The sequence below is a fragment of the Anopheles gambiae genome, chromosome 3 (genome assembly GCF_943734735.2).
Source record: "Anopheles gambiae chromosome 3, idAnoGambNW_F1_1, whole genome shotgun sequence".
Classification (NCBI taxonomy): Eukaryota; Metazoa; Arthropoda; class Insecta; order Diptera; family Culicidae; genus Anopheles; species Anopheles gambiae.
The window spans coordinates 9,637,062-9,663,269 of record NC_064602.1 but is presented as its reverse complement, the minus strand read 5'-3'; the positions used below and the strand labels follow the sequence as shown (position 1 = coordinate 9,663,269).

General features: G+C 49.3%; 3 protein-coding genes across 4 annotated transcripts in view; 1 reads left to right on the top strand and 2 right to left on the bottom strand.

Moving 5' to 3' along the window:
• The window catches only part of LOC1277631 (uncharacterized), a 27,422-nt gene extending 1,214 nt beyond the window's left edge, over window positions 1-26,208 (bottom strand). Inside the window, exons 1-6 of the mRNA XM_061660654.1 lie at window positions 26,084-26,208; window positions 25,468-25,713; window positions 3,102-4,421; window positions 2,533-3,023; window positions 1,947-2,082; window positions 56-1,879 (exon numbers count right to left, since the gene is read on the bottom strand). Of these exons, the coding sequence (XP_061516638.1) occupies window positions 56-1,879; window positions 1,947-2,082; window positions 2,533-3,023; window positions 3,102-4,421; window positions 25,468-25,502 (3,806 nt within the window). The 5' untranslated portion in view covers window positions 25,503-25,713; window positions 26,084-26,208. The remainder of the gene's footprint in view (window positions 1-55; window positions 1,880-1,946; window positions 2,083-2,532; window positions 3,024-3,101; window positions 4,422-25,467; window positions 25,714-26,083) is intronic.
• The window catches only part of LOC1277633 (metallo-beta-lactamase domain-containing protein 1), a 98,671-nt gene continuing 79,193 nt past the window's right edge, over window positions 6,731-26,208 (top strand). Inside the window, exon 1 of one of the 2 annotated variants that reach the window (XM_061660656.1) lies at window positions 6,731-6,884. The gene's annotated coding sequence lies outside the window, so the exon portion shown is untranslated. The remainder of the gene's footprint in view (window positions 6,885-26,208) is intronic. The other variant, XM_061660657.1, reaches the window with a different exon arrangement.
• On the bottom strand, window positions 7,874-10,405 carry LOC1277632 (pyruvate dehydrogenase [acetyl-transferring]-phosphatase 1, mitochondrial). Its single transcript, XM_061660655.1, has 3 exons — window positions 9,947-10,405; window positions 9,505-9,813; window positions 7,874-9,392 (listed from the first exon to the last, which is right to left on the bottom strand). Exons 1-3 carry the CDS (start codon window positions 10,073-10,075, stop codon window positions 8,424-8,426), a joined length of 1,407 nt encoding a protein of 468 aa, XP_061516639.1. The 5' UTR covers window positions 10,076-10,405; the 3' UTR covers window positions 7,874-8,423.

The following is a 26,208-nucleotide window of genomic DNA, read 5'->3' as shown; positions in this document are numbered from 1 at the left end:
CAATGGTTAGTTGCGAGGATCTTAAAACATCATTCAAACCAGCGCCGAAACTTACAGGAAGTTGCTGGGAAGATCGAACGCCGCCCGCTGCATGTCCCCGCCAACGTCCAGATTCTCGCAGATGATGCGCGCCAGCGTCGTCTTCCGAATCTCAGCCAGCTGCTGCTCGGTGAACTTCACCACCGGATCCTCATTCTCGTACCAGAACCGGTCGCACTTGCGCAGCTGCCGGAACTGGATCGCAATGATGCAGGCGAACGTCGGTCCCACCAACCCACCCTGCAGCGGTCGCTCCGACATGCCGCCCGGGAACAGATCGATATCATCGACGTGCGCATAGATACGGCGCAGTCGGGCAATCACCTCCGGTGGAATTTCCCGCCCCAGATCTTCCCACGTTTGCGCACGCTTCAGATTGCAAAGCGCTCGGTAGTTGTTGTACGACGGCATGCCATGATCGCGGCCACGGTGGATGTTGAGTGCAATCAAATCAAAGCCCGAGAACGGGATGCGCCGATCCTCGAACAGATGGTTCGTCACCTCGCCGGTAATGAACTGGTCGAGCGTTTCCATCGGCGTGGCGACCAGGCCGCGCGAAATCTCGTCCACCAGCCCGGGCTGCAGGAAGTTGTCCGTGCGGAAGAAGCCATCGCGCAGCAGCAGCGGCGGATCGATCGGCTGATGCTGCACGCTCAGGCGCGGAATGTGCGGACGCAGCAGCGAATGGCCGATGCGGAAGGCGGCCGTCGCAAACTCCGTCACGATCGATGGGTTGCAGGTTGGGTTGTACTCCTTGTAGTAGCCCTGTGCTAGCAGCTTCAGCCCGTACAGGTTCACCGCGTTCCAGCTGAGAATACGGGGCAGAAATTCGTTGTACGTGATGTGCTGGTTTTGAGCGATCACGATACGGCGTGCCTGTTCGTAGAGTTGATCTCCGTTCCAGTGTGGATTGACACCGCGCAGTCCCTCGACGATGCGGTTATGTTCGCGCATAAACACCGTGTGGATTGCGGTCAGGCCTGGCTGTTCCGAGGCACGCCCATCACCGGCAATGAAGCAGTACCCGCTGGGGGACTTACACTCCGGATGTACCGGGCTCTGCGGCAGCAGTTCCTTGCCCTGAATCGGATGGATGGTGGAGTTCAGACGTCCGGAGAACCCGCGCAGCTTCTTCGCAATGCACCCGTTCTCGCCGTAAATCTGGGACGCGTCCAGGAAGGCCGTGTTCTGGTTGATCTGCTCGCGAGGACCTAGCGTCTGCTGACCGGGCAGCGATCGCATCGACGGGAAGCACAGTCGCTCACCGCTCGTGACGTTCACCTCGGGATAGTAATGGTCACGCGGCGGCACCGGGAATGGACTACACTCGGGGTGCACAGTACGTGGGGAATCGCACGATCGGCAGCTTGGGATCGACTCGTGGAAACCCTTGTGGATGGGCGTCATGGTGAGATCGTGATCGAGGAACTGGGCGTACTGCATCACCATGAGGGAGTAGCGCGTGTGCAGGTTGGAAATGTCCGGATGGATCAGTGAGGAGATGGAGCGTGGGTTCGGAAGCGGTGCCCCTGTGACAGACAGTGATCGTGGCTGCGATATGCCATCATCGTACACCGGTGGCAGTAGTCGGGCGAACACGGTAAGCGATTGACCAAGCTCCGGATTGCGTAGGTTGTTACAGTGCGCGGTGAGTGTGCGGAACGGTGTCGTGGTGTCGCACGGTGCTTCCAGGTTTTCGCACTGCGGCTCCAGATTGATGGGCGAGATCGACCCGGTAATGAACTGATTGACGTCCACGCTCTGGAGCGCATTGCTGAAGTCGTCGCTAGCAAAGCCACCGAGATTGTTATCGAACACTTGACGCTTGCGACGTCGCAGGCTGTGGAGGTTCACGCGAAAAGGGAGGTTAATCTTCAGCTGAAGGTCAGGGTTGATCGTCTACTTACGTATGCAGCGAGTTGACGATCTCGTTGGTGGCCAGCTCGTAGAATAGTGAGGTGTTGGCGATGATCAGTGCGTTGCGGTTCGCCTTGCTGAAGGAAGCGGCTGTACCGTCCGGGGACTTGGCATCGATGCCTCCCTCTGTAGGTGAAGTGGAAGAACATTTATTAAAAAAAAAAACATCCCAATAGTTGGAATTCCTATTCCGGATCCGATTTCGATACCAAAACCGAATCCGAATCCGAATCCAACTCTGGAACTTATTCCGATTCCAAACCCGATTCCATTTCCGGAACTGATTTCTAATACGATTCTGAATACGGAACTGATTACTAAATCGATTCCCATTCCGGAACTGGTTCCGAATCCGAATCCAATCACGGATCCGATTCCGATTCCTAATACGATTCCGATTACGAAACTGAATAATAATTCGATTTCCCTTGCGGAACTGATTCCGAAGCCGAATCCAATTACGGATCCGATTCCTGATCCGATTCGGATTACGGAATTGATTCCAGGATTGAAATCGAGCAGTTTTGTATCAGAGCTCCCATCAATGAATGAAATCATCCAGAAGAGAATACTTACGTCGTACCCACGCCTCGTACTCCTGGCGCTTGCGCTCGTTCAGCTTCGTTTTGGCCTTGTTGATAGCGCTCGAGATGACGTCCATGTTCAACTCCTCAAACTCGGGCGGCGTCGGCTGCTCCTCCTGCATGTACTCCTCCACCACATCGTCCTGCTCGGAGCGCCAGGCAGACACATCCAATCCAGCGACCTGCTCACAGCTTAGCCGTGCGTTCAGGTACGGATCCTCGCGGATGAAAGCCTTCGGTTGGGCACGCTGGACGTCCTTCGTTTCGCACAGCAGCCCGGAGAGCGTCACGCGACGAATCGCCTGCAGCTGGGGCAGTGTCAGTGAGGACGGTGGAAGATCATTCTCGTACCAGAACCGATCGCTGCTACGCATGTTCGCAAACTGGATCGCCATCAGACAGGTGAGGGTTGGTCCGAACACCGTGCCCAGGGCGGGCGTTTCCATCAGCCCACCGATGAGAAGATCGATATCTTCCGGATCTCTGTTGTTGGAAGGGAGACACAGAGTTTGGGAATTTTAGTACAAGGTGAGACGGGGAAAAGGAGTTCACAATACTTACTGGTACATGCTCTCCAGCACCTCGCGCTTGCCCTGTCCCAGCCCAAAGTACTGCATGTCCTCGAAGCTGAGTTTCTCCCCGAACGGCTTACCGAACCGCTTCTCACACAGATTGATCGCCTTGTGGTATGCCGGCACTCCATGATCGCGTCCACGCTGAATAGCCAGCGAGATCGGTGTCCACTCATCGCTGAAGCTCGCATGATCCGGTATGAACGTTTGCTGCATCGCCGGCGAAGACAGCAGTATCTCGGCCGACATTGAATCATTGTACATGTCCGGTGGCAGCATCGTCAGGAAGGCTGGCACAGCACCGACCGCAACCTCCGCAAACATACCGGCCCGGTTGGCGCTCGAGTACCCACTGTAGTAGCCACCGTTCTCCAGCCGCAGGTCCGGGTTGTTCGTAATCTGGCTGCCCAGCAGGATGGGCAGAAACTCGCTGTACGTGATGTGCTGTATCTGCGCCATCACGATGCGGCGCGTCTCGTAGAACAGTGTCGTGTCGCTCCATTCCGCATTGAGCTTTGCGAGCTGCTCGGCAATGCGGTTATGCTCCTTCAGCAGCACCGTGTGAAGCGCACCGATCGCACCGGGTTCGTTACAGCGCAGACACGCGGCCGTATCTACCTTCCCGTTCAGGAACGTTCTTAGCGCGTGGATTTCTTTCTCCGTCGTACCGTACAGGCCCGATCCGTCCAAGAACCCGGAAGCGGCATTCATCTGATCGCGATAGTGAAACTCGCAGCTGGTCGGATCGTGCGACGGGATTGATCGCTTGTACTCGCGACAGCCCTCGCCCATCCGCACGTAGCACTGCACCACATCCTCTACCGTCTCTTCGGTTTGATTGCGGCAGCAGCGGTAGCGTGAGTTGGGTGACAGTATTTGCACCAGATCGTACGCAAGCAGCTGTCCCCAGGCGGGCAGCATGGCGGTGATGTGCGGATGGATGGCTTTCTCGTCCACCGAGCGTTGCAGCTGATTGACGATAGCGTCGGGCGTGGGCAGTGCATGCGAACCGACGGATGTGCGAGGCTTTAGGCGACCGTCGGCGTAATCCGGTTGCAGCAATCGGATGAACGGATCACCCCGCGCACCCCAGTACCGGTGGTTGAAGTTGTTACATTCGCCCGACGCCGAGCGGAACTTGCTCGGCGGGCAGGGCTGAGGCGTCTGTACCTGGCAGCTGGCGGGGCCGTTCGGTTTTTCCAGCAGCAGTGCGGCACGGGCCCGTTCCTTCAGGTCGGCTCCCGTGGTGGTGTGTGCTAGGGCAAGGAGTAGTAGCAGTCCGCAGGCAATCGGGTACCATCGCTGGGACCTATGAACGAGATGTTGGGAAGATATTGGGAAACTTGTGTTAAAAATCATTCGCAAGGGCAGCTCTCCAATAGAGAGAGAGAGAGAAGGTCAATGACGCTGGTTTATCTGTTGTTACTATGTGACCATAGGGTGCGCTCCTCCCCAAGATGTCGTTTTCATTTGGATAGTAAAAGATCGGCCCCAATGGGGAGTGTCAGCTCCCCCCCCCTCCTCCGTTAATCCGGTTTACCGGCAAGACGTTCGAGATCTTTCTGTGGCAGTGGCAGAAGATGAAGATAATTTGAATATTTAATTGATTTAGCAAGAAATCAGCGTGTGCGACACACGCAGAAGATCGCTCGCTGGAATGCTGCTCATATCGCGTCACACCCTGCTAGATAGGTGGCGCTTCTGAAGGTACTGATCGGGCTTGATAGGGTTGGAATCCGGTTTTCTTTCTTCTGCTTCTGCTGGTGGTGTCATCGCGTTATGCGATAACAACATTCTTGAATAGGGCCTGATGTGGTTATTTCTATGCTAAAAATAAAACCACCATGATTACCCATGAATAGCCTCACGGAGTAGGAAGTTGCTACCTTCCATTGTGAACACTTTTGGAAGAATTTGGAGCAAACGCCCCTTTCCGAAAGTGGTGAAAGTGGGCAACTGGAGTTGCAATTTCGGAGATCGCTGTAAAACCTGTTTGTAATTATGCATATTGCACTAGGTCCTAAAGTCTGGGAGTCTCGACCAGGAACAGCCCGTGTTTTATTGCCGTTTTCCCTCTCGGAAATGTGTGGCCACCTCCCCAAAAAAAAACAATCCGTTATAAAGTTTGCATTTGTCGTCCTGCAACTTGTTTATCATTCACACAAAACAGCTGTTGTTAATTTATTGATTTCACCAGGAAGGAAGCAATGACCAAGGCAATGACCGTTTATGGAGTGCTCTGTGGACATGCCTCTGTGACTGTGTTTTGGTCAGAACCATAAACTACATCCTCCTGGGAATAGCACTGGACAGAGAGATCGAGCACAGAAAAAAGAAAGCCACTAAGAGCAAAGCTTCGCGTGACAACGTTTGACTGGGCGAAATTAATGTCCCGCATGTTTTACGAATCTTCTGGAAACCTGTGCGGGGCTTTATGGGATGGAGGAATCGGTTTGCTGCCGAGACACTCCATGCCGTGTGTGTGTTGTTTGTTTGATTTAAATTTATCGGCAGTCCAAAAACCGCGAGATGCTGTTGCTGGTGCTCCCTGACGATACCGCGAGTCGTGTGTATTTTAGTTCCAAGCAAGGGGAACTCATGTTTGATTTGTTTATTGGTTTTTTGGTATGCATGTCCCGGTGTCTGGTTTGCTCAAACAACCAAACAACAATCGTGCTGGCTGTGTAATTTATTGTCCATACGCAAGGTACGTGGACGAGCATTATTGGGACGCTTTGGTGGCATACGAGTGTTAATTTCGTTAAAATCCATCCTCTTCAGTACGTTGTTCCTTTGCTTTGCAGGTGATCAATAATGGATTTTCGGAAAAGAAAGGTCATCTGATCATCTTGAAGGGTTGGAAAAGCTTGCAGGAAAACGATCGCGCGATCAGTCTTTACACACACGCACAAAAAGCTTCAATTATTCATTGCAAATAGGATAGGATAGGGAGCCTCACGTTGATTACATTTAATCAACCGGAAAGGTCTTACATACTTATGCAAAATTCAATGTTGATTGTACGGCAAATGTGAAATGGAAGTCGTCTCCAGGTGCTTTCTGATTATTCCATCGTACGATTCCGCTGGAAGATAAATCACTTGCAAATGCGTTTAAGAGCGTCCAATGTTCCAAAGCGAAGGCGACCTTTTCCGCCTTGGCATGGTAGGCAACGGCAGCACCGTTTTATGATGATTTGCTTAAATCCCATACCGATGGCAAGGAGGGAACGGTGTTTGTTGATATCCGAAGGCTTAATGACCAACTAGGCTTAGCGGGGATAGTGTTACGCAAACTTGCCTTTTTGCCAATTCACCGGTGAAGATGATCCGTAGATTGGACTGTGTGAATTCGTTATTGAAAATGTGGAAATGACTTCCAGAGGTGTTTCCGGAAATTGGGTTCGAGCTAACTAGAGCTGTGGAGTTTTATACGGGTTTGAAAGTTGATACAGGTATGGACAAAAAAAAGGATACAAAATATTGTATGCACGAAAAGTGTAAAACCTTAAAGAATAGTTTGTAATTACTGTAAAAACATTATTAATGTGTTCCGAAAAATTTAATTGATTTTCTATACTGTCTATAAAATAGTAAAAAGTTTTTTTTGTCAGTCACTGTTTCTAGCTGACAACTGTCAAGGGTGAATTTCTGGAAAAGTGTTTTGAAGGTGGATCCCGTCTTCAAATCATCCTAGTAGCGCATGCTGCACGCTGCCCAACAAGTGTGCGAAGTGAAAAGGTCGCTCTCCGTGCGCCGGAATTCAATTTCCCGTAAGTAACTTCAGTGTTAAGTAACTTTGTTTTATAAATTCATGCAAATAGTTGTGCTGTGGGAAATGGGCGTTAAATATTCCAATGTTATCCGCGCACCGTCTTCCCCCCCCCCCCCCCTGTGTTTGTTTGCTCCGATCACGCGGATCGGACCGTTTGGCACACTGATGACGAACCCCCCCTTTCCCCGAGGTCTTACGGCATATACCGAATTCATTGCACGATCGATCGGACCAAGAGGAAAGGGGGGTGCAATTGGAAATTAGGTTATGTTTTGGTTTTCACTTTCCTGTACCCATGCTCCCCTCTCCATAACGGAGGGTAGGGGGGGGGGGGTCTACCTGAAGCCGACGTCATCGGCATTCGGATCGGACAAACGCAAACACGCCTCCGGTGGGAGATCGCACGTTCGATCATCCGTGGCGTGCCCGCATTAGAGTTACTCGAGCGAAAAGACCTGCCCGTTTCTTGGGCTACTGTTTACTTTTGCACCTTTTGGGGTTTTTTTCTCCTTCAGGGGGCTGGAGGTACACACCTCCAAACCACTCCTAGGGCACATTTTAAACGGCCAAACAGGTTCGGTCATAGCGCGCAAATTAACACACTTTTTCGTCTTTTGTGTCCACCGGATTATCAACCGGAACTGTGCACTTGAGTGTGTGTGAGTGTGTGTGGCATCTTCTTCTTCCACGCCGTTCACACCGTTGAGTAACACACCGCCAGGGGAGTGCTCGATGAATTGAGCCGGCATGGCGTAATAGTGGTGCCACCTTCTACGGGGATCACTTTCTCCAAAGCACGGATTACTGATTCGAACTTTCAGCTCATTTTTGGCTTGGCTCTCCCGATCATGGGGACACACACACCTGTGTGACCTTCACTTGTGTCCGGGAAGAAGGGATGGTTGGATGGATGGATTACATCAATCCGTTACTAAACACGTTTCGGAAGATGAAGTTGGGCGCAAAGAAGGGGGACCGAAAACAGAGTTGGCGGAACATTCGGAACTAGTTTTAATTTATTCACGTTTAACTACTCAAGAACTCAACAGATAAATCTTTTAAAACAATGCAATAAATTCACGTCAAATTGCACATCCGTAAAATAAAATTCGTCGTATGCGCCGTCGTTGCACTGTGGCCGGCTTTGGACGACCGCATGGCAGGTCTCGATTGATTGATTCGTGTTGATCAACTCATTGGCCTTTAAATTCCTTTAAAAAAAAAACATATAAACGGAAACATAAATACAAGGGAATAAAGAAAAACAAGCACCTAATGTGAGTGTGTGCGTTCTCTGCTGTAACGCTGTTGCGATAAAATGATTCATTAGGACACACAACGCGTTACCAGGAACACACGGGCACGCTTTGTTGAGTTGAGCGGTAGGACAATTTGCGCGGGAAAAAGGGGCCAGCCTTTACCATTTTGTCGACATTGAACTGTCTCTGAGTGTGTGTGTGTGTGTGTTTTAAATGCTTCCGGCGGTTTCCTATGAAGCACTGTCCGTCTCACGGGGGGGACCTTCACCCTCCCGCCATCAAGTGGGACAATTTCGGAGATATTCCGAGTCAAAGTACACCACCGTGATGGTAATGTCGTCCCGGAACAGTCTCACAATGTCCTGCGGGAGTGACAGCATGTGCGACAGCTTTGAGTGCTCCACGCCGTACTCCGTGCCGCCGAGTGCGTTGCGGATCAGATGTGTCGCCGCATTGCGATCGAGCGGTTTCTTCTGCAGACCCGCCTTTCGAGTGGTTAACATTTGACTGATCTCCCCGAGCGTAATGTCCTGCTTGGGGAGAGTGAGCGGCTGCAGGAACGCCTTCCCGTACATGTGCTCCCCGACCAGATGCACCGTCTGCATGGCGCTCATCGTATCCCACAGGCCATCGCTCGCGATGATCAGGAACTTGTCGCGCGGCGTTAGGATGTGATGCGTAATCTCGGGGCACGCGCTCAGATAGGGCGGTGTGAGGTAGTACGGTGCAATGACCTGCTCCCCGAACTGTGGCACGACCAGCTGTTCGAGCTGCTCGCGTGACCACTTGTAGCGGAAGTCACCCATCGCACGCAGTGGTGCCAGCTGACCGAGCAACCGTTCACCGCGGATCACCGTATCCCGCTCCGTGGCAGGGTGTTCACTTAGCAAGCGTCGAACCTCGCCCACATTGTCGGAGTTGTGCTCGTTGGTGAGCTTCTTCGCCATCCACTGCCCGGTGTCGGTGACGGTACCGAGCACGGCCGAACAATCGCCAACCGACGCAACGTGCAGATGGGGGCCGTCTATGTGCGCGACCAGCGCCACGGCACCGCTCATCGCCACCGACATCGTCCGCAGGCTGGGCATTTCGATCGCCTCCCGGGACAGATCCTGATCCAGCCGGATGAACGCGTTCTCGAGCGTTTGGTGCATCTGAAACCCGGCCAACGTCGTGTTGGTCAGCTCGTTCGCGAACTGGTGGAAGCTTTTCTCGTACAGCTCCTTGATTTCGCTCACAAACTCTAGCTGCAATGAACAGTCCAGAAGCCCCCGGTGGGACGGGGAGAAATTAGTATCACACACACATGGTTTTGTGTCTTCCAAAGCGCCCTGTCAACGGGCACTAGCCGCATCTTGCCTTATCGTTGTGGCAGCTCAGGAAGGAGAAGCTTTGCGCACCGTTCAGCACGTGCTGGCGCAGATCGTCCGGCGGCACGAGCGAGGCGGCGATGTAGCGCATCAGCCGCTTGCTGATGACCTGCGAGCAGGCCGGTCCGCCGTGACCGTCAAAGATGCCCAGCAGCAAACCGGACGTGTGGACGCAGCTCGCCTCGCTGCGCGAGTCTTCGATCGGCGAGTTCGAGGCGAGCTGGTTCGAGTCGTAGCTTTTAACCGAGCCGCCGAAAAACTCCTGCGTGTGTTCGTTCGTTCGCAGTATACAGTTGACCTGCCGGGGCGCGGAGAGAGAGAGAGGAACAGCGAGGTGTGGTATGAGAGAAACACAGAAATATGGTAATGCTGGAATATGGTGGAAGGAACCTGTTTTTGGTTTCCCCTGCCAGCAGAGCCAGCGCACGTACATCGTATGGCGAGAGTTTCGGTGGGCCCGACGGGCAGTGGAGGGCTGTGGCACGGTGGTAGCACCGGTTGAACGTCTTCGCCAGCGCATGGATCCGGAGGGCGAGAATTTTGCGTGAACAGCTCGACATCTTCTCTGCTTCTTGCGCTTCGACTGGCTGTGGTTGATGCGGGTTGTCTTTTCGGAAGCTCACTCTACTGCTTCCTCTTCTGTGCTTACATTTGTGTTGCGCAAACACAGCACCACGTCACTGCTGCACTGTTTATCACACGCGGAATTGCACTGGACGGGCGAGGTATATAAATAGTTTGTGGTCTTTCGTGTGCCGTGTTTTGGTTTTCACGTTCGTTCACGGCAGAACGGAGCAGCCAAGTGCGGGCCCGTGAACGTAATCGGCTAGCAGAACGTAAACAAAACGTGTGGTGGTCGGGGTTGCGATTTGACAGCTGGGACGGATGACAGCTGGCGTTTTCGCCGTGCGCTTCAGGGCGCGAATTGCCGGTAGAGGGCAGCACTGCGTAACACATTTGAATGTTTTGTAGAATATCGGTAATGAATTGATAGTGATTTTTTTTTAGTAATCTCTATGGGAAATATGATTGTTATATTCTTTAATGTTGTAACAGTAATTAGTTTGTTCGTTTGTATGTTTTTTCTCCAGAAATGGAAATTTTATGGTAATACATAGATTGGTCAAATTATTTGCCGTCATTCAATACTACTATTTTCCATCTTTTTAGTATTATACGAATTTCACTGTGGAAAAAATCAACATTTAGGTTGCTGTTCGAACATCGATCTATTTTTGTACTTCTGCGTAATTGGAGAAGTATTGATGAGCTAGATCATGCTCCATCGACTAGAACAAATGATAATCCGAAGGATCAATGTTTAGGCTAGCGGGTGAGATAAAACTTTCAATTTCAGTGTTTGCTTAAGTAAGCTTTTTTGTAGTTGTCGTTGTCTCTCAACTTCAGTTGACATGGGGTTCAATGTCCCGTTACACGGATCATTCCCATCGCTTTTAAACATAATAGCTGAGATACACTAAGTATCTTCAGAAGTCTTTGATGGAGTCTTTTGTGCCGGATCAGCCATTATTCGAATGACTAAATGCGTCTCTAAATGTTTCCGATGTATCACTTCTTATGTGCTGTGTCTAATCACTAACAGCGATTTTAAAATGTTAAACATTTTAAATGCTATCCCGGATGTTCCGTTGCAGCCCACAGAACCCGGATGTTTTGGAACTCAACCCCTCGTGCGTTCTCAGAAGTGATTTCCAGTAGTGCCTGACATTTTGGCCCTCCACCACAAGAAAAAAAACCTCAAAGACTTCTCAAAAACCATCCAAACCCCGGACGTAAATCAAGATTCAATTCTACCGAACATTTTGTGTTTGCATGATCCTTAATCACTCGCCAATATTTGCTTGTCATGGTCACGGTTCGGTTTGCACCGCTGCGTACCAGATCATGTACCGAGCAGAATGCAGATAGTAGGATAGAAACTCTCAGCTCCTCCTTCCCATCATTAGATGGGTTTCTCCCCCTGGGGGCAAGTGGTATGAATGAAAATCAGCACCATTAACACCCCAAGAGACTTTGCGTGCAAATAGCGACCAGCCGTTTAGCTCGCGGGGCAGATAATGGATTGCCCGTTCCTCTTTTTTTGAGGAATTATCGGCTTTGTCGGGTTGAGTCAGCTGCTTGATTGGCGTGATAATTGAATTATGGCGCGAGCAAAAAAGGGAGAGTACGCGGTAGTTGTTAGAACGTCGCGAATCAGCAAACGGGATCCAGGGTATCCCCTGAGGCGAACATTGGGCTGCTGTCGTAATGAAGAATCAATGCAAAACAAACCGAAACCCACTCCGATGACTTTCGCGGATCTTTGCAGATAAGGAAGATGATCTCGGGCGAGTTCAGCTGATTGATGATACTGCCATTTGAACTTCCTTTTCTGGAGACTTGTGTGCAGGCTTGTGCAAATAGGCAGCTTGTGTTTCACTGCTGTTTGTTGGCTGTACGCTTTTTTCTCTCTTGCCTCTGGTCTCTGGTATCAATCAATGTTGTTTGATTATTTCAAAAGAATGTTGACCTTTATCGTTTCATGCTGCGTTAGACAAATGGAACTGTGCATTGTAGTTGGATCAGCGGGAGAGACGGAGAGGCAACGTGATATGACCCGACCGCGGGAAGACATGCGGTAATAAATCCTGCCACCTTCCTAAACTCCCTCCTCACTCTCTACAATCGCCAAGTCACCCCCGGAGGGTGCCGATTAAATGCCGCCAAGAATGTGCCGTCCGGTCACCCAATCATCATACCTGTTCGGTAAAAAGTGAAAGTAAATTGGTACAATCGTGCAGGGGACGGTCCCCCCGTCAATGTCCGGGGGCTTGCCTGGGAATGGTGTAACACCTTGGACACAACACTCCCCTTCTTTGCTTGCATGCTTGTTCCGAAGTCCGAGTGTGTGAATAAGAATATAAATCAAACCAACATCGGTGACGTTGAGCGATCGACGCAAAAAGGAGTACAATTATCTAACACGCTTGGTCGTTTGTGCGGAGTGACTTGAATAGAGTCATCTTCCGACGCCAAAGGGACACTGATGAGAGAGGACAAGCGCACACTGCATTGTCGTTTGGCGTGCGGCATCGTGACGAGAATTGTGCACAGCCCGCGCAAACGAGCCTTACCTACCAATTTATGGCGCTGGCAGGCATCGTAAATCGCGCCCCCGTCACACGTGTAATCGTGCCCTCCCCGCCGGAGTTATCAGAGTCCGGCCGGAACGCGGTAGACCCTGACCCAACGGCTTCTGTACTTTCGCCGTTAGGGACATAGCATTGACGAGTGTGTCGCGGAATGCTAATTTGAATTCTTGGTGAGGATGTTTTTGTTTTGCGACTGCAAGGTACTGCTGGAACGGACGTGACTTTAACGGGCACACGAACTTCCAGTATGATAGTGTATGAGGAGATTTTGCCACCAGAGGGCTGTACAGAGCGGGGAGAAGAGGTATCCATACATGTTTGTTCTCCCTGCTTGATTAAATCATCAGCTCTGAGTTTGCTTAATTATGAATGGGTTTGGTGTGAGAGGCGTTGATTGTCAGATTCTCCGCACACACACACACACACACACAGTACATTGTATGCCGATTGATGGAGTTGGAATGATTTACGGATAAGCTTCATCGACAGTGGCTTCTCGTTTAGGAATGCATTATTCAGGCGACGAACCCTTCATCGCAGGATGATAGTATCGCTGATGAAGATAATGGAATTACAAGAAAACGAAGACGAAGAAGAAAAAACGGAACAAGCGTGCTCAGTAACTCATGCACGTTAGCGCTGGATATATCTCTGTGTGAACGATTTGTGCAGCAACAGGGAGTTGTTGTTCACACAAATCAAACTTCTTGATAATCAACAAAAATCAACCGACCAAACAATGTACGCGTATGTACCGAGATGTAATGTTTGCCTTACCGCCTGTGTATTTGCGCACCACTTCACCAACCGACGCTTGTCGGTTCGGTAAGTGGTAGTAGCAACAAGTGCTCACGACAAAACGCAACGCGCGCTGTACTGTACACTCACGAACTGTGCCGTTTGCCCAGAAGAGCCAGGAGCTAGAGGATGTTCTCGTGTGTGTTAACGTTCTAGGATGCCAAAAGTTCATTGTCACATTCCTGAAACGCTCGCGAAACTTGATGAGCTTTGGTGGAGTGCAAAACAACACTATTCCGGTTTGGGGGAATCCCTCGTGGCGTGATGCGATCATCAGCAGCAGCATCATCATCATCGACGTGTGGAGAGTTTAATTGATTGCAGATGGATTCCGAATGAGTTGAAATTACTCACTAGATTCGTGCTTCTCGGGTCTTTGCTCCAGGTGAGTCATGTGACCTTTGATGATACTTGGAAATTGCTCTTCTCAAGATTGGTGGCTGTGAAGGCTTAACTTTGTGTTGTTCGTTGTGTATTGGCAATGTCGAAATAGTGATTAAAATTGCTCCGAAAAGCAAAGGACACGACGGATCATTAATCCTTTTGCATTGAAAGAACAGTTGTGCGATTAATCCCTTTATGTATTGCTTCATCGAATGCAACCGTTCGATTCCGTACGGTTGGTCATCACAAATAAAAGCAATTCCCTTGAACGATGCGCTTCGACCAGGTGGCTCTGACCTAGTAAAAGGAACCAATCCATTTCATCGGTGCTGTGTTTGTATCGATGTACCAATTTCAATGCTTTCAATATGTTCCCTTCATTCATACGCACAGTCCCACATACTAGAGCCCCCGTCCCTCGACGAAGGTTATATAGGGTTATGTGTTTGTTGTTCTTATGTCTCGTCATGCTACCTCACCAGGCAGACATTCTTCGACCTGCAAAGATCTCCCCAAGCGGCACGAGAGAAAGAAAAACACATTAAAACATCGATGCAAAAGTCAATCGTTAAGTCCAATCCAATCGAAGGGATATGGCGTAAATGGCTGCTTATTTGAAGTGCTCTTTAGAAAGGGTTTAGAGCTTCTTTTACCCCGAGCGAAGTGTGCTAAGTGTCGTTGTTACCCTTTCCGTTCCGCACTTGGCACCACAAGAAACTGGGAAGGAGGAGGAGGTACCCCTAGCTATTAGCGTTTGTGTGTGTGTGTGTCTGTGTGGGCAAACCTTAAAACGAGCCACACTTGGCAGCTTCACAGCTGATTCACATCTACCCATTGCGATGAGGGAGCACACTACAAGGGTTCGTCGCTTACGCCCGACCATCACATCGGTCGCATCAACGGCAGTTTATCGAAAGCGAAATCAGCAGCGTCCCTTTTTGGCACCCGCAGGGGTGCAGGCGGTGTAGTCTGCACGTTCGTTTCTGGTGCAGTGGGTCGGATGCAGTAATGACACTGTTTGCATCGCACCATGATGGTGCAGGCCCGGGTAGCAATTGACACATTAGGTTGGTACGCTCTGCACGTAATTGTTGTGCCCGTGTGGTACCCCAGGCGTATGTGGGTGGCGTAAGCTTAAGGCGCAAAGACACATTTCGAAGGGGGGTGCATTTGTTTGCCATAAACGGACCGAGCAAACAATGTGCAGGGGCCGTCTGGAGGGCCAGCCGCTGACCGTGGCGCTCGGATTTGGATGGTTTGGTTTTGAGAGGTTGCAAAAGTTAACCGTTTCTTGGAGGTGGTTTTATAGCGGCTCGATATTGCTACCAGCATCGGTTGAGGGTAATAAAACTGAGAAATGATTATGATTTTGAAACCTGCGCTTGTTGCATCATTTGCTAGAGCTTTGCTGAAACTGAGCTTTGCGCACAGTCAATACAATTCACCCTTCGGTACGAAGGTCTACTCAGGTCATGTCTCCCGTTTGCTCGGGAGCATTGACACTGCCTTTACTCCTCATTTCATATCGGGCACGATTTAAAAACAGAGATATCAGCAACTGTTTGTAAATATTTATCACTGTGTAGTGCAAATATCGATCTTTGCTTCCTTCCCTCGCTCCACGCTTTATTTTTTAATCGCTTTCCACGCAATTAACTACACACCAGCCCGTGATGATCACGCCGGCAGCAGCCGGGCCTCCCACCCAACATTGCGCCTTACACGCTAAGATGATTTCAAAGGCGAAACCGATTTTAATGCTGTCGGAGCAACAAAGTACCAATCTCCACCTTCCCCACGCCTTGTTCGGCCGACCATAAACACGCCTATGTATGTGTGTATGTGTGTGCGTACCGAAGTCTATGCGGATTTTTGGACTGGTGGAAAACGATTGCCCCCTTTTTCGCGCCACGGTTCAATGGCTTTCCCCCGCAGCCAGGAGGAAGATCGCGACGAGTAGGAAGTGTACTTGCAATGCGAATTGGTATGAATATTTTAAATCATGCTACTAACACCCCAAACGCACAGACGAGCCGTTTGTTTTCCCAGCTACTAGTGCCCGGGCCACTTCCGCATTAAACGGCGTTGTGTGAGGGTGGTGGTGGTGGTCGTTGTAACGAGCATGTTTTTTTCTACAATGCAGCTCCGCCAAACGATCGCGCTTGGCAAGAAGCGCCTGGTTATTATTTGCACACCGAGAGCGAAAATTTCCCAGGCATCTTCTCCAATCATCAACACAGCCGCGTGCAGTTGAGGTTTAGAGGGGAGGGAGCGATAGTGCTTCGTGGGAATTTGCGGTCTGTGTGTGTGCAATTCAATGGGACGGTGCAATTTCGAAGATTCCGCAAGATTTCGAACTGCCTTTTGGTGGCGGGAAGCTTTGGAACGATCGGTGATCGGTTTTAAGAGCCGAAAGCCGGCCCGGAATGCGGTCACAGTCGGGTGGGCTGTTTTTTCTCAAGATACGGCGCACGAACGGGAAGGGTTTTTGGTTGGACGGATAAGATGAAAGCGAAAGTTTGTTGCAGAAGTAGATGAGCGGTTTGTGGAATGGCTCGGCTCGATTGATTGGCTGGACGATGAGGCAACAGAAAATCGAGCCGGGAAAAGTGGACGAAAATTATGATTATCTTTGGGATTTGCATTTAATTGATGATTACTGTTTGGTTGCATAAATGTTGCTGTTTCATTTTCTTCAGTCTAGACCAATTACTAAATATAGCCTAGAAGACATTTTCGATGAGAAAATTATGCCATTGAGGCTATTTTTATGCTTAAAATTTCACCACATTGCCACAAAGCAACCTTCCAGAACTTCCCCAACCCAGCACTTGCTCAACCGATGATAGCTGGTGTTGGTGGGTCCGAATCATCTACACTAGCGCATTAAAAACTAAAAAAAATATATTCATAGATGTCAGGGCTAAACCATCCGTTGCGTTTGCAAACCGGCCAAATGGTGAAATCCGGTTGCAAATGTTGGACAGGCTATAATAGCAACAAAAAAAAGAATCATAATCGAGTCGCGTCGTTTGCGGTCCGACCGACGACGCACACAGACCGAAATGTGCAACCGGCGCTTGGAGCTATGTTGTGTGCCGCGTAGAGATGGAATGCCGTTTCGCGTGCATATTTCGAAACGCATTCGTGACCTTCTGCTTGGTGGTTTTGGTGTTTTTGAAAAGCTTCTTTTCGAACGTTTCGTCCACAATGACGTCTTTTTACCTTTAAAAAAGCGAAAAACGATTCTTAATCGGGTTCGTCGCTTTTAAGCAAATCGTTCGATTTTTGGTCCTTCGAACCGGATGCAGTGCAAAAAGCTAGTATTCGTTTCATGCTGTTTTTTTTCTCTTCTCCAAGCGAAGGTCAGCAGAATATTGTCCCGGTTTCTGGAAACCGCGTCGGTGGAGAAAGTTTTGCACAATCCCAAGCTGCAGCTGGTACGCCCTCTCACAGTGAGAGTAAAAGCGATCGATAAAGAAGAGGAACAGAAAACAAAACACAACAACAAGAAACCAAAGAGGTCCCATCAGAAGTGGAGCGGCGGCTGAGCTAAAGGGAACTTTCATTTTCAATAAACCCTTCTCGCCGCTCTCGGGCGTTGTAGGTCGTGCGCGTGCAGTCTCCAACTCGTGCATTCTTCTCCTGGCTTTTTTTCGGTTTAGGTTGTACTTTTCTCTCACCCTTTGTTTGCCTTCTATCTATCTATAGTCTAGTGTTGGTGGTATGATGCTGGTTTGTTTGTACACACTCTTGGTACAGCGAGAAACCTCTCCGCGTGGTTTGTGCCGGAAATGCACTCGGCCTAGCAGTCGGCAGTCAAAACCCGTACAACCATATGCACACAGACTCGGCCTAAAGGCCTCGTCTGCTCTTTCTTTTTTAACACATATTGTTTTAGTTATTGGAAAGTGGAAGCGGTGGTTGCTTTCGCGCTTAAATTATCACTCATAATTGAACAAGAAGAAATACAAACTGCAAACAGCACGGGGAGACGGGGTTTGCTTTTCCCTTGGCCACAGTCGCTATCTTGCCCCCCCCCGCCTCGTCCATTCCACTACATGACACCGATACTGACCTGAAAGAGAAAAGAAAGGAAACATTTCATTAAAAAATGATGCATTTTTGTGTATGGGTGTACGGGGCTTATGCAAGCCTGTTTGTGGAATGGATTTTGGTTTTGTTTTGCGCTTAATCGATCTCTCTCGCTCTCCCCTGTGCGTGTGTGTGTGTGCAGACTCCCACTCATGGAGATAGTATAGCACCCCGGGGCCTTCGGTAGGCTTTTCGGCAAAATGTCACGATCATTAAGCGAAAATTATTAGTTTGAAAGGAATCAAATATCAAAATTGATGGTAAACGATGTGATTTTGGGTGTTTTTTTTTGCTCCCTCACCTTAATCTCAAAACGCTACCACCAAACCGTCAACCGTTTTGAGTCGACGGTAGGCTTAGCCTAGGCAATGCGCATATATTCAAATGAAACTACGGAACGCATCATCGGGCGCGCGGAAAAGGAAAGCATGCTTCCCACAGCATCCCAAAGCGGACCCCGGACTGCTGGGGTAAAGCGGCAACGACGATGCCACCGCCGCACTTTCTTCACGCATTGCGGCATTCACTTTCGATCGTACGCGTCTGCTTACTTCATCTGCTCAGCGGCACTGGTAACCACCGATCGGGTGATGTGATGGGTTTCTTCCGAAACAACTGCAAACGACTGTGCGTTTGTCCGTATGTGTGTGTATCTGTGTTGATCGCGAAAGGAAATGAAACTCTTTCACCGTTTTTCAACCCCCATCACCCAACGGAGCCGATCTCGGCGAACGGCTTAGTATCTTAGTGGTTGTAGTCTCGGCACGGCAGCGCGCGAGCATTACGCTTACGAATCGTGCGATGGGCTCGAAATAGCGAAGGAGGAGAGGAGGAATGATTTTATAACAGCGAGAAAATAACTTCTTCCGATCCGAGGTGACGAGTGCGGCCGGATATGAAGCGGAGATGTCGTGTGTTGATGTTTTTTTTTATTATTGTTTTTAGCCTTTTATAGCAAGTCGTGGTTGCGGTTAGCGCTTTGTGGGTTAAGTAATAGCGGGATAGTGTGTGGATCGTGTTGCAAAAATAAGCTTTTATGCTGTATTTATATGCCTTGAGATTCAGATCTGCTTGCAAACAAACAACAATTCGTCCAAAAGCGACTGAGAACGTCCTCATTCTAAATAGCACAAAGCTCGAAAGACTTCTACGGGCGGGCAGGCGTGGAACCTCCTCCCATAAATTTCGTACATTAGTGCGATTGTGTTCACTAATTATATTAAATTATCGCTCGCGCCGGGGTCCTCCTTTGCAGAATCGGTGTGAAGGTGAGAACTGAAATTAAACTGTCTCATTACCCGGTGCTAATTGGCAACCATTTGGTTGGTCGGTGATGTGGTACCCGGGCACCAGAACTTCCAACTAGCGGGTACCGTCCACGAAGTGCAATCGTGTGCACGCTCTAAGCGACCCAGGCTCAAGATATGGCACCAGGGGCTTTTGCAGCGGGCACGGAGAAGAATTCCAGGTAAGCTCGCTGTTTTCGAACGTCGACTGCTGCCGTGTGAGAGACATTTGCTCATCTTCACGCGCCCGCAGACCGGTTCGCCTTGAGCGGGCGATCTTCCCCTGGATGCAGCAAACGATCACGACGACAACTGCGTCGGGTATGCAACTGTCGACTGTCTGGCTGCGTGCTTTTTGGTGGTGTGCGTTGAGTCGTCCGTTTCTTCGAATTTAGTGGGTGTCGAATCGGCGTCAAAAGGTGCAATAACCTTGCCGGCAAAGCAGCAAGTGATGCAAAGCACAGAAGGCAACAGGAAAAAAGCAACAACCAACCACCGCCACCGCCGATAGAATAACATATCGCTGCAAATTTGCGTTAATTTGTGTGGAGGTATGTTTTGCTGCTGGCCTGGCGCGAAGCGCTTGTTTGTCGAGCCAGGTGTTTAATGTCACCATTTGTCATGTTTCAAGTTCACGCCAGATAACCCTCCTGCGCGCGTGTGTGTGTTGGTGCTGTTGGAAGCAGCGGGGGCCCACCGGTCGATCCGATCGACGAAGTGTGATGCGCCAAAACGTTAAGGTCGCCGCGTCTCGGGTGTTTCAAACCACTCGAAGCGATCAATCATTTACCGTGCGGTGACGCGCGAAGATCACCAGCGTTCGCTTGTTTTTTTGTTTTTGTTGTGTGTGCTGGGTGGTGTGTGACATGGACGCGGTTCGTCTGTCTGCGGACGAACCCTCCACTCCGGCTTTGTATGTTAATTAAAGACGGAACGAGGAAATGCAACTCGAAGTGGCAGCGCGCGCTCGGTCTGTGTAGGACGGCGAGCCAGCATGACAGTTCGGCATCGTGGGGGCGACTTTGACAGCTCATTGGCGACGACCTCTGCCGGCGGTTCGGCGGAAGGGCGCGCTGTCGGTAGATCTCTATCCGGTGGTAGAGTAGAAAGTGAAATATGGCGTTGGAATCGGCACGCGAACCATCAGGGAATGATGATAGAAACAAAAAACTGAAGAGATGAACAGTGATGATGTCAGTCATCGGGGGGTGTCTGTCAGCCCGGGAGATTGAAGGCAACAGCTCGCAACCTCCCCATTTCGCTTGTTGGAGGTGACAAAACTGGAGCCGGTTTTGTTGTGCACGTGCGCCTGTATTATAAAACCGCAACGCGCAACCAGTCCAGAGATCGCTCGGGTGGGGTGTGCGTTTGTCCCGTGCGGGGAAACACATAAGACCCGTTTTTGGCGTGTGCGTGTGCGTTGTGGATGCTGCCGCCCTACAGGGTGCCTCGGCCGATCGAGACGATCAAGTCGAAGCGTCCGAATCTGCGTCAATGTACTGGTGCGCCAAAAATAATCCTCCAGCCGCCACGAACCTTTCCCGGCGTTGTGTTTTATTTTTATCTTCAACACCGAAACAACCCGAAACGGGTGAAGATTTATGAGCTGCGGGAGGAGGCGTTTGTCGCGTCGCTGTGGTACGCGGTCCCGCGGTTACGATCCCGGATCTTCCGATCCCGGTCGGCGTGCTCTCGCGCACACTGTGAGCAATAAACTTCTCGCATTACACTGTGACGTCGCTGTTGTGCCTTGCGGGATCGCACATGTGTTTGGCGAATGCGCGTGCACATTCCGGAAAATAGCGCCGCAGCCATTGAGTCAGAGAGGGGGAGAATCCGGGATGCATTACCGGCAGCGGGAAAGTGCACATTTGGAAGATTGTGTTGTATCGTAACACAGATGGATGTAAAATAAAAACATCTTCAAACGATCATTGAAACGATCGAAAGATCAAGCAGGAGGGGAAAACGGGCCCGGGAATGGAGGGGTGAAAAAAAGGTTAATGATGTTAATTGGACAGGCGCAGTGCAACGCGCGGCGGTTTGGATGGCACGATAGATTCTAATGCGATGCTCGTTTGCGAGCGTGCTAAGTATTTCCGTGGGAGCGTCCGCGTGCAACAGCTGCTGCTGCCGCTGCTGCTGGCTGACGTACGGGCCAAAGGCATCGATCGAAACTGCCACACGGCGTGTTCGCGGAATGTGTTTGTGTGTGTTGCTTAACGAAGCTCCAAGAGCACCTCTGCCTCTGATGGCAAGCGACAGAAAAAGAACGACACAAAAAAAAAGAAGGTTCTAAGTTTCGCCTCGCGGCTTTGGCAGGTTTTCGTGTCAAACCGGTCACGATCGTGCGCAGGATCCGAGGTTTGCCGCCTGGCGAGGAATGTCCCATAACAGACGGCTTTAAACCGAATTCATTCACCTTCGCGGTGGATTATGTTAATAGGTGCGCGCAGGATTGTCGAGGTTGTTGTTGTTAGACCCCCCCCCCTCCCCCCGGGGAAGGTGCGCTTCGGATTGCTCCAGCATACAAAGTAGAGTAGATTGCGATGGAAAGTAAGCTGTTGTTGCAAGTAGAACAACACATTGTACTTTCACATGATTTTTTAAATTAATTTATTTGTGAGAAATTATTTATAATTATCGATGGTTCCTTAAAAAGACAATTTAGCAAAGATCCGAGTAGAGCAAATTGGCCAAATTATACTAATTATAAGTAATTAAAGCAGTATAACACCCAGAAACAACGCGTGCGATAAAAATCTCGCCTATTACAACAAAAGATTTCAACGCGATTCTTAAGCGACGAACCCCCCAAAATTGACCGAATCTTGTTGTTCCCCGTTCATGTTCCTAAGGCATGAAAAATCATCTAATTTTATCTGATGAATCGTCGCATGGTTGAGCGCTTCTTTACTTCCCTCTAGCTCTTATAAAATGATTTAAAAAAAAAAAAACACTTTACTTCAATAGCGTTTACGAATGATGTCGTTGACGTGGAATGCAACGCGAAATAATTATCACGGATGATTCACATTCGCCGTGAGTTGGCACCACCGTAGTTGGAAGTTGCAAGTCGTTGGGTCTGCAAGCTTCGTCACGTTCCAACACCCTCCCTGTGCACCGCGTAAGTGGAGTTGTCGTCCAGGGTCTCCCGATATTTAGTTCGGTCGCCATTGTCCTTCAAAATGCCGTTTTTGCAAATCGCGAATGTCCAATGTCAACCGGGAAAGTAGGATCCGGGTGACCTAATTTTGGTTTTGCAAAATATTATCGTTTGATGTAGTAACCGTGCTTTGTTTTGTCTGCTCGCCCTGCATAATTCGTATCGATTCATGGGCACGCGTGTTGTACTTGTTGCAAACCACGATGATGGTACACGGTCTAAACGGTACACGTTACGGAGGGTGTCCGTGCAAGCTGCAAAAACGCGCACTCGAAACATGTGTTCAACCGCGATGTGTAGTTATGCCGCGGTAGTGTTTATGTCGAACGAGGGGGTTATGCTTGCAAGCCACAAAATAAAATCGTAACGAGTAAAACGCTCGCCAATCGGCCGGGTGCATAATAAATTTGGTTTCGGCCGCGCTGGAGCTTCATATGTTGTGGCGTAACCGTAAGGAAAGGGGGGGGGGAAGGTTATCTTCCGCTGGACTATGCTTGAAGAGGGACGCGCGCGTGTGTGTGTCTTTGGGAAAGCTTATGTTTTATTAATGAACCGTTCGGTCGGCGAAAGGATGGGAGGACTCCCTCGAAACCTCTTACCCGGGGCGATGCTGTTACGTGGACGCTGCTGAAGGACTACGTCACCGTCTGGACGGTTGCAAGCGTTCGGTTCTGATTCGAGGCTTATTTATTACCAGCGCAAAAACGGTATCTTCCTCTTTGTCTCCTTGTTTTTATCGCCTTTTGCGTGGGGTCGCTAGTCCCCCCCGGGTAGTAGTAGCAGCAGCAGCAGGTGCTGCAGGAAGAGTACAATAATTTATTTCCCCCGTGCAAGCGACCACAGAGCGCAGTGGCAACAACAACAGGTCTTTCGGGTCATTTTGGGGCCCCGGTGGACCGGTCCTAGATGTTGGGGACCGGCCGGGTCGGGTCTTCCTGCGCAAGAATTGGATAATAGCCCCCGCAGGCTCGATGGGTTCGAGGCGCGGGACCAGGAAGACAACAACAACAAAAAAGCGACGCGTATAAGGAAGCAGCGTCAACGACAACGGACGGCCAACAGGTTTATGAAAGCTGTTTGCGTTCTGCAAAAATTGTCGTCAAGCCGAATGGCTTTTGACTGCGTGCGGAGCTCCAAGTTCCGTGTGTTAAAACTGTTCTTTGTGTTCGGAGCTATTATGTTGGTCAGCAAAAAAAAAAAGGAAAGACAATAATTTGATTGATACGGTATTCCATGTATTGTTTAATTAATCCAAGTCGAGTGTCATAAAAATGGTGTCAATTATAGGAAGTCCGAGCTGGGGACAATAGCGCTAGCTCATCGGCTCGATTTAAAGCGAGGCTTTATGTTTTATGCCTAGCTTTTACTTTTGTTAGTATTTTCATTTTGTTTTGATTGTGGGACGGATCATTGCCTTTACGCCAAAATTGGTCTTAAGACGCTGATGAATTGTAAATTCGAGACGAATTGAGATGTCTGGAGGAAGACCAAAACAAAAAAAAAGGCGGCTAATAAAATCAATCCTCCACTTTTGTATGTCTTCGATTATTGTACATCAGTTTTCACATGTGGTTCGTGGCGGTTCCAGCCGTGGAGTTTTTTTTATGTTAGCATAAATAAACAATCGTCGCATTCGTTGGTGGAATAAAATTACCAATTTTCATTGATGGAAACGACACGTTTCGCTTCATGGCGTCGTGTGTTTTTTTTGCTGCCGGTGAATCTATAAAATGTGCCAAAACCGTGCCTAGCTCGTGCATCACGCATCACGCGGCCGGTGAGAGAGAAACTTCGAGGCGGAAAAGTCCAAAGATCTGCTCAATGAAATTGCCTTTTTGTCTTACGCAACCTGGTGCCGGCGGTACGCAAGAAGAAAGGGGCGGCTAGTGTTGGATAAAAGACACAGCCGTCTTCGTCGTACCCCGTGTGCGCGATAGCGAAAAATGGGCTGGGAAAAGAAGGGGGGGGGGGACACTGTTGCGCGGGTGGCAAGGTGTGTAAATATGAGCCGTGCAACTTGTCGATCGTTGAACAGGTTGGAACGCACGGCTCCAGGGGGTGGTACGAGGAGGGGAGAATCATCTCGCCGTGAGATGTGCTCCGGCACCAATAGGTGGTTTGTGAACAACAAAAAAATCGTGAGCATAACCTCCACAGTCGTGCATACCGCCCTCCAAAAAGCATAAAAAGAAGGTAGACGATGAACAATGATTTAAGATTTGAATCTTTTCGAACGCGACCGTGTGGCAAGAGGAAGTTCGTCGCTTAGTTGCCCTTCGGCGAATGTCCGGTTTTTGGCGCTGGATGTTGCGTAGGTGTGCGTAGAAAACTGAAATGATTGCAAATAAGCAAACGCGTACCCCAAACAGTATGATCATTCGTTTTTTTTCGGTAATGATTTATACTGTGCAATTGGGATTGTGCAGAAATTTTGATGTCTGCATATATCACGAGCGACCGAGGGAGGCTGTGAGAATGGGCCACAATAAAAGCCACAAGAACTTGCAGGGTGGCCGGAAGGCATGTTGCATTGTTTGGCGGTTTGCAATTTGGACTAATTGGAGTGCCGAATTAATCTCTGGCCGATCTCATAATTGCAACATCAAATGAGAGTAAATAAGTGGCTTAATTCGAGACAATAAGAGCTGCTCATACCCACGCACAGATTTTTCCTATTTCCATCCGCCTTCGAGAATGATCGAAACAGGTTTTGGTTGGAAAGTGGCAGTTTGAAATTGCTTGGCTGAGGTTTGTTTGAGGAACTTTAAAATAATTAAAAAATGGTTTTAGTTGTATTTTGTTACTTGAGTCATTTGAATTGAACTCAACCACTATACACTATGTTGATTTCATTCAGTGTCTACTTTAAATTTTTATCTCAATAGTTGCTTACATTAAGAAGCAAACGATGCACAACGAAACTGAATTTGTAAAAATATTGCGATAAAATGAATTATGCTACTACTTGATTTAAAAATCAAATGTCTTGATCGTTCCGAAACAATGTAACGCTTTATGCACATGTCTGCCCCGGAGAGCGCTGTAGAAGAGTACCCAAACAAAACACCTACCTTGCTGAGGGAACTGTCGTGGTGCATAGATTCATCTTTGCTGCGTTCACCGTATGGGTGTGCGGTGTTACACAAAACTAAACATAAGGTGCACACACAGGTAAACGATAGTAGAAGGTTTCAAACGTGCGTCGGACGTTGGTTTGCTGTACTCGTTCAAATGTTAAGCTCTCCGAACACACTTTGCACTACGGTGCTCACTTACAATTCACTTCCTAATATCTATATCACCAAAGTAAAAATGCCCTGAGAAGAAAAGGAAAGGATAATTTAGTAATAGTGCAACACAAATCACTTCCACTACGAGACAAAGAGGTAAAAGAAGAATCAAAAGCTTATGCTACACTGGTACAGTGATAGTAAATGGCGTATGTCTAATTTTTGCACTTGCAAACGGAGCACTTCGGAGGTTCGGAGTATACAATTTTCCTCATCAAGAAATCACAACAGCACAACGTTACACCGAAATTCGACAAATTATGTGCACGTTCGATGAAGTCACTGGTTTGCCATTATTTCTCGCACGCGTTACACTTTTCTTTTGCCCCCGCGGCTGCCCAGACACTCGGTTGTTTTTTTTGGCTTTCCCTCCCGTATGCACTTCACTTAAACTTACAAAAAAATACCCCCAAAAAGCGACAAGCAAAGAAGGGATAAGAGGCGGACACCCACTGTTTAGCACACGTGCGCACTCCGCAACGACTTCTCAGCGACTGGCCTGCGATGCGTTGTGCTGATCGT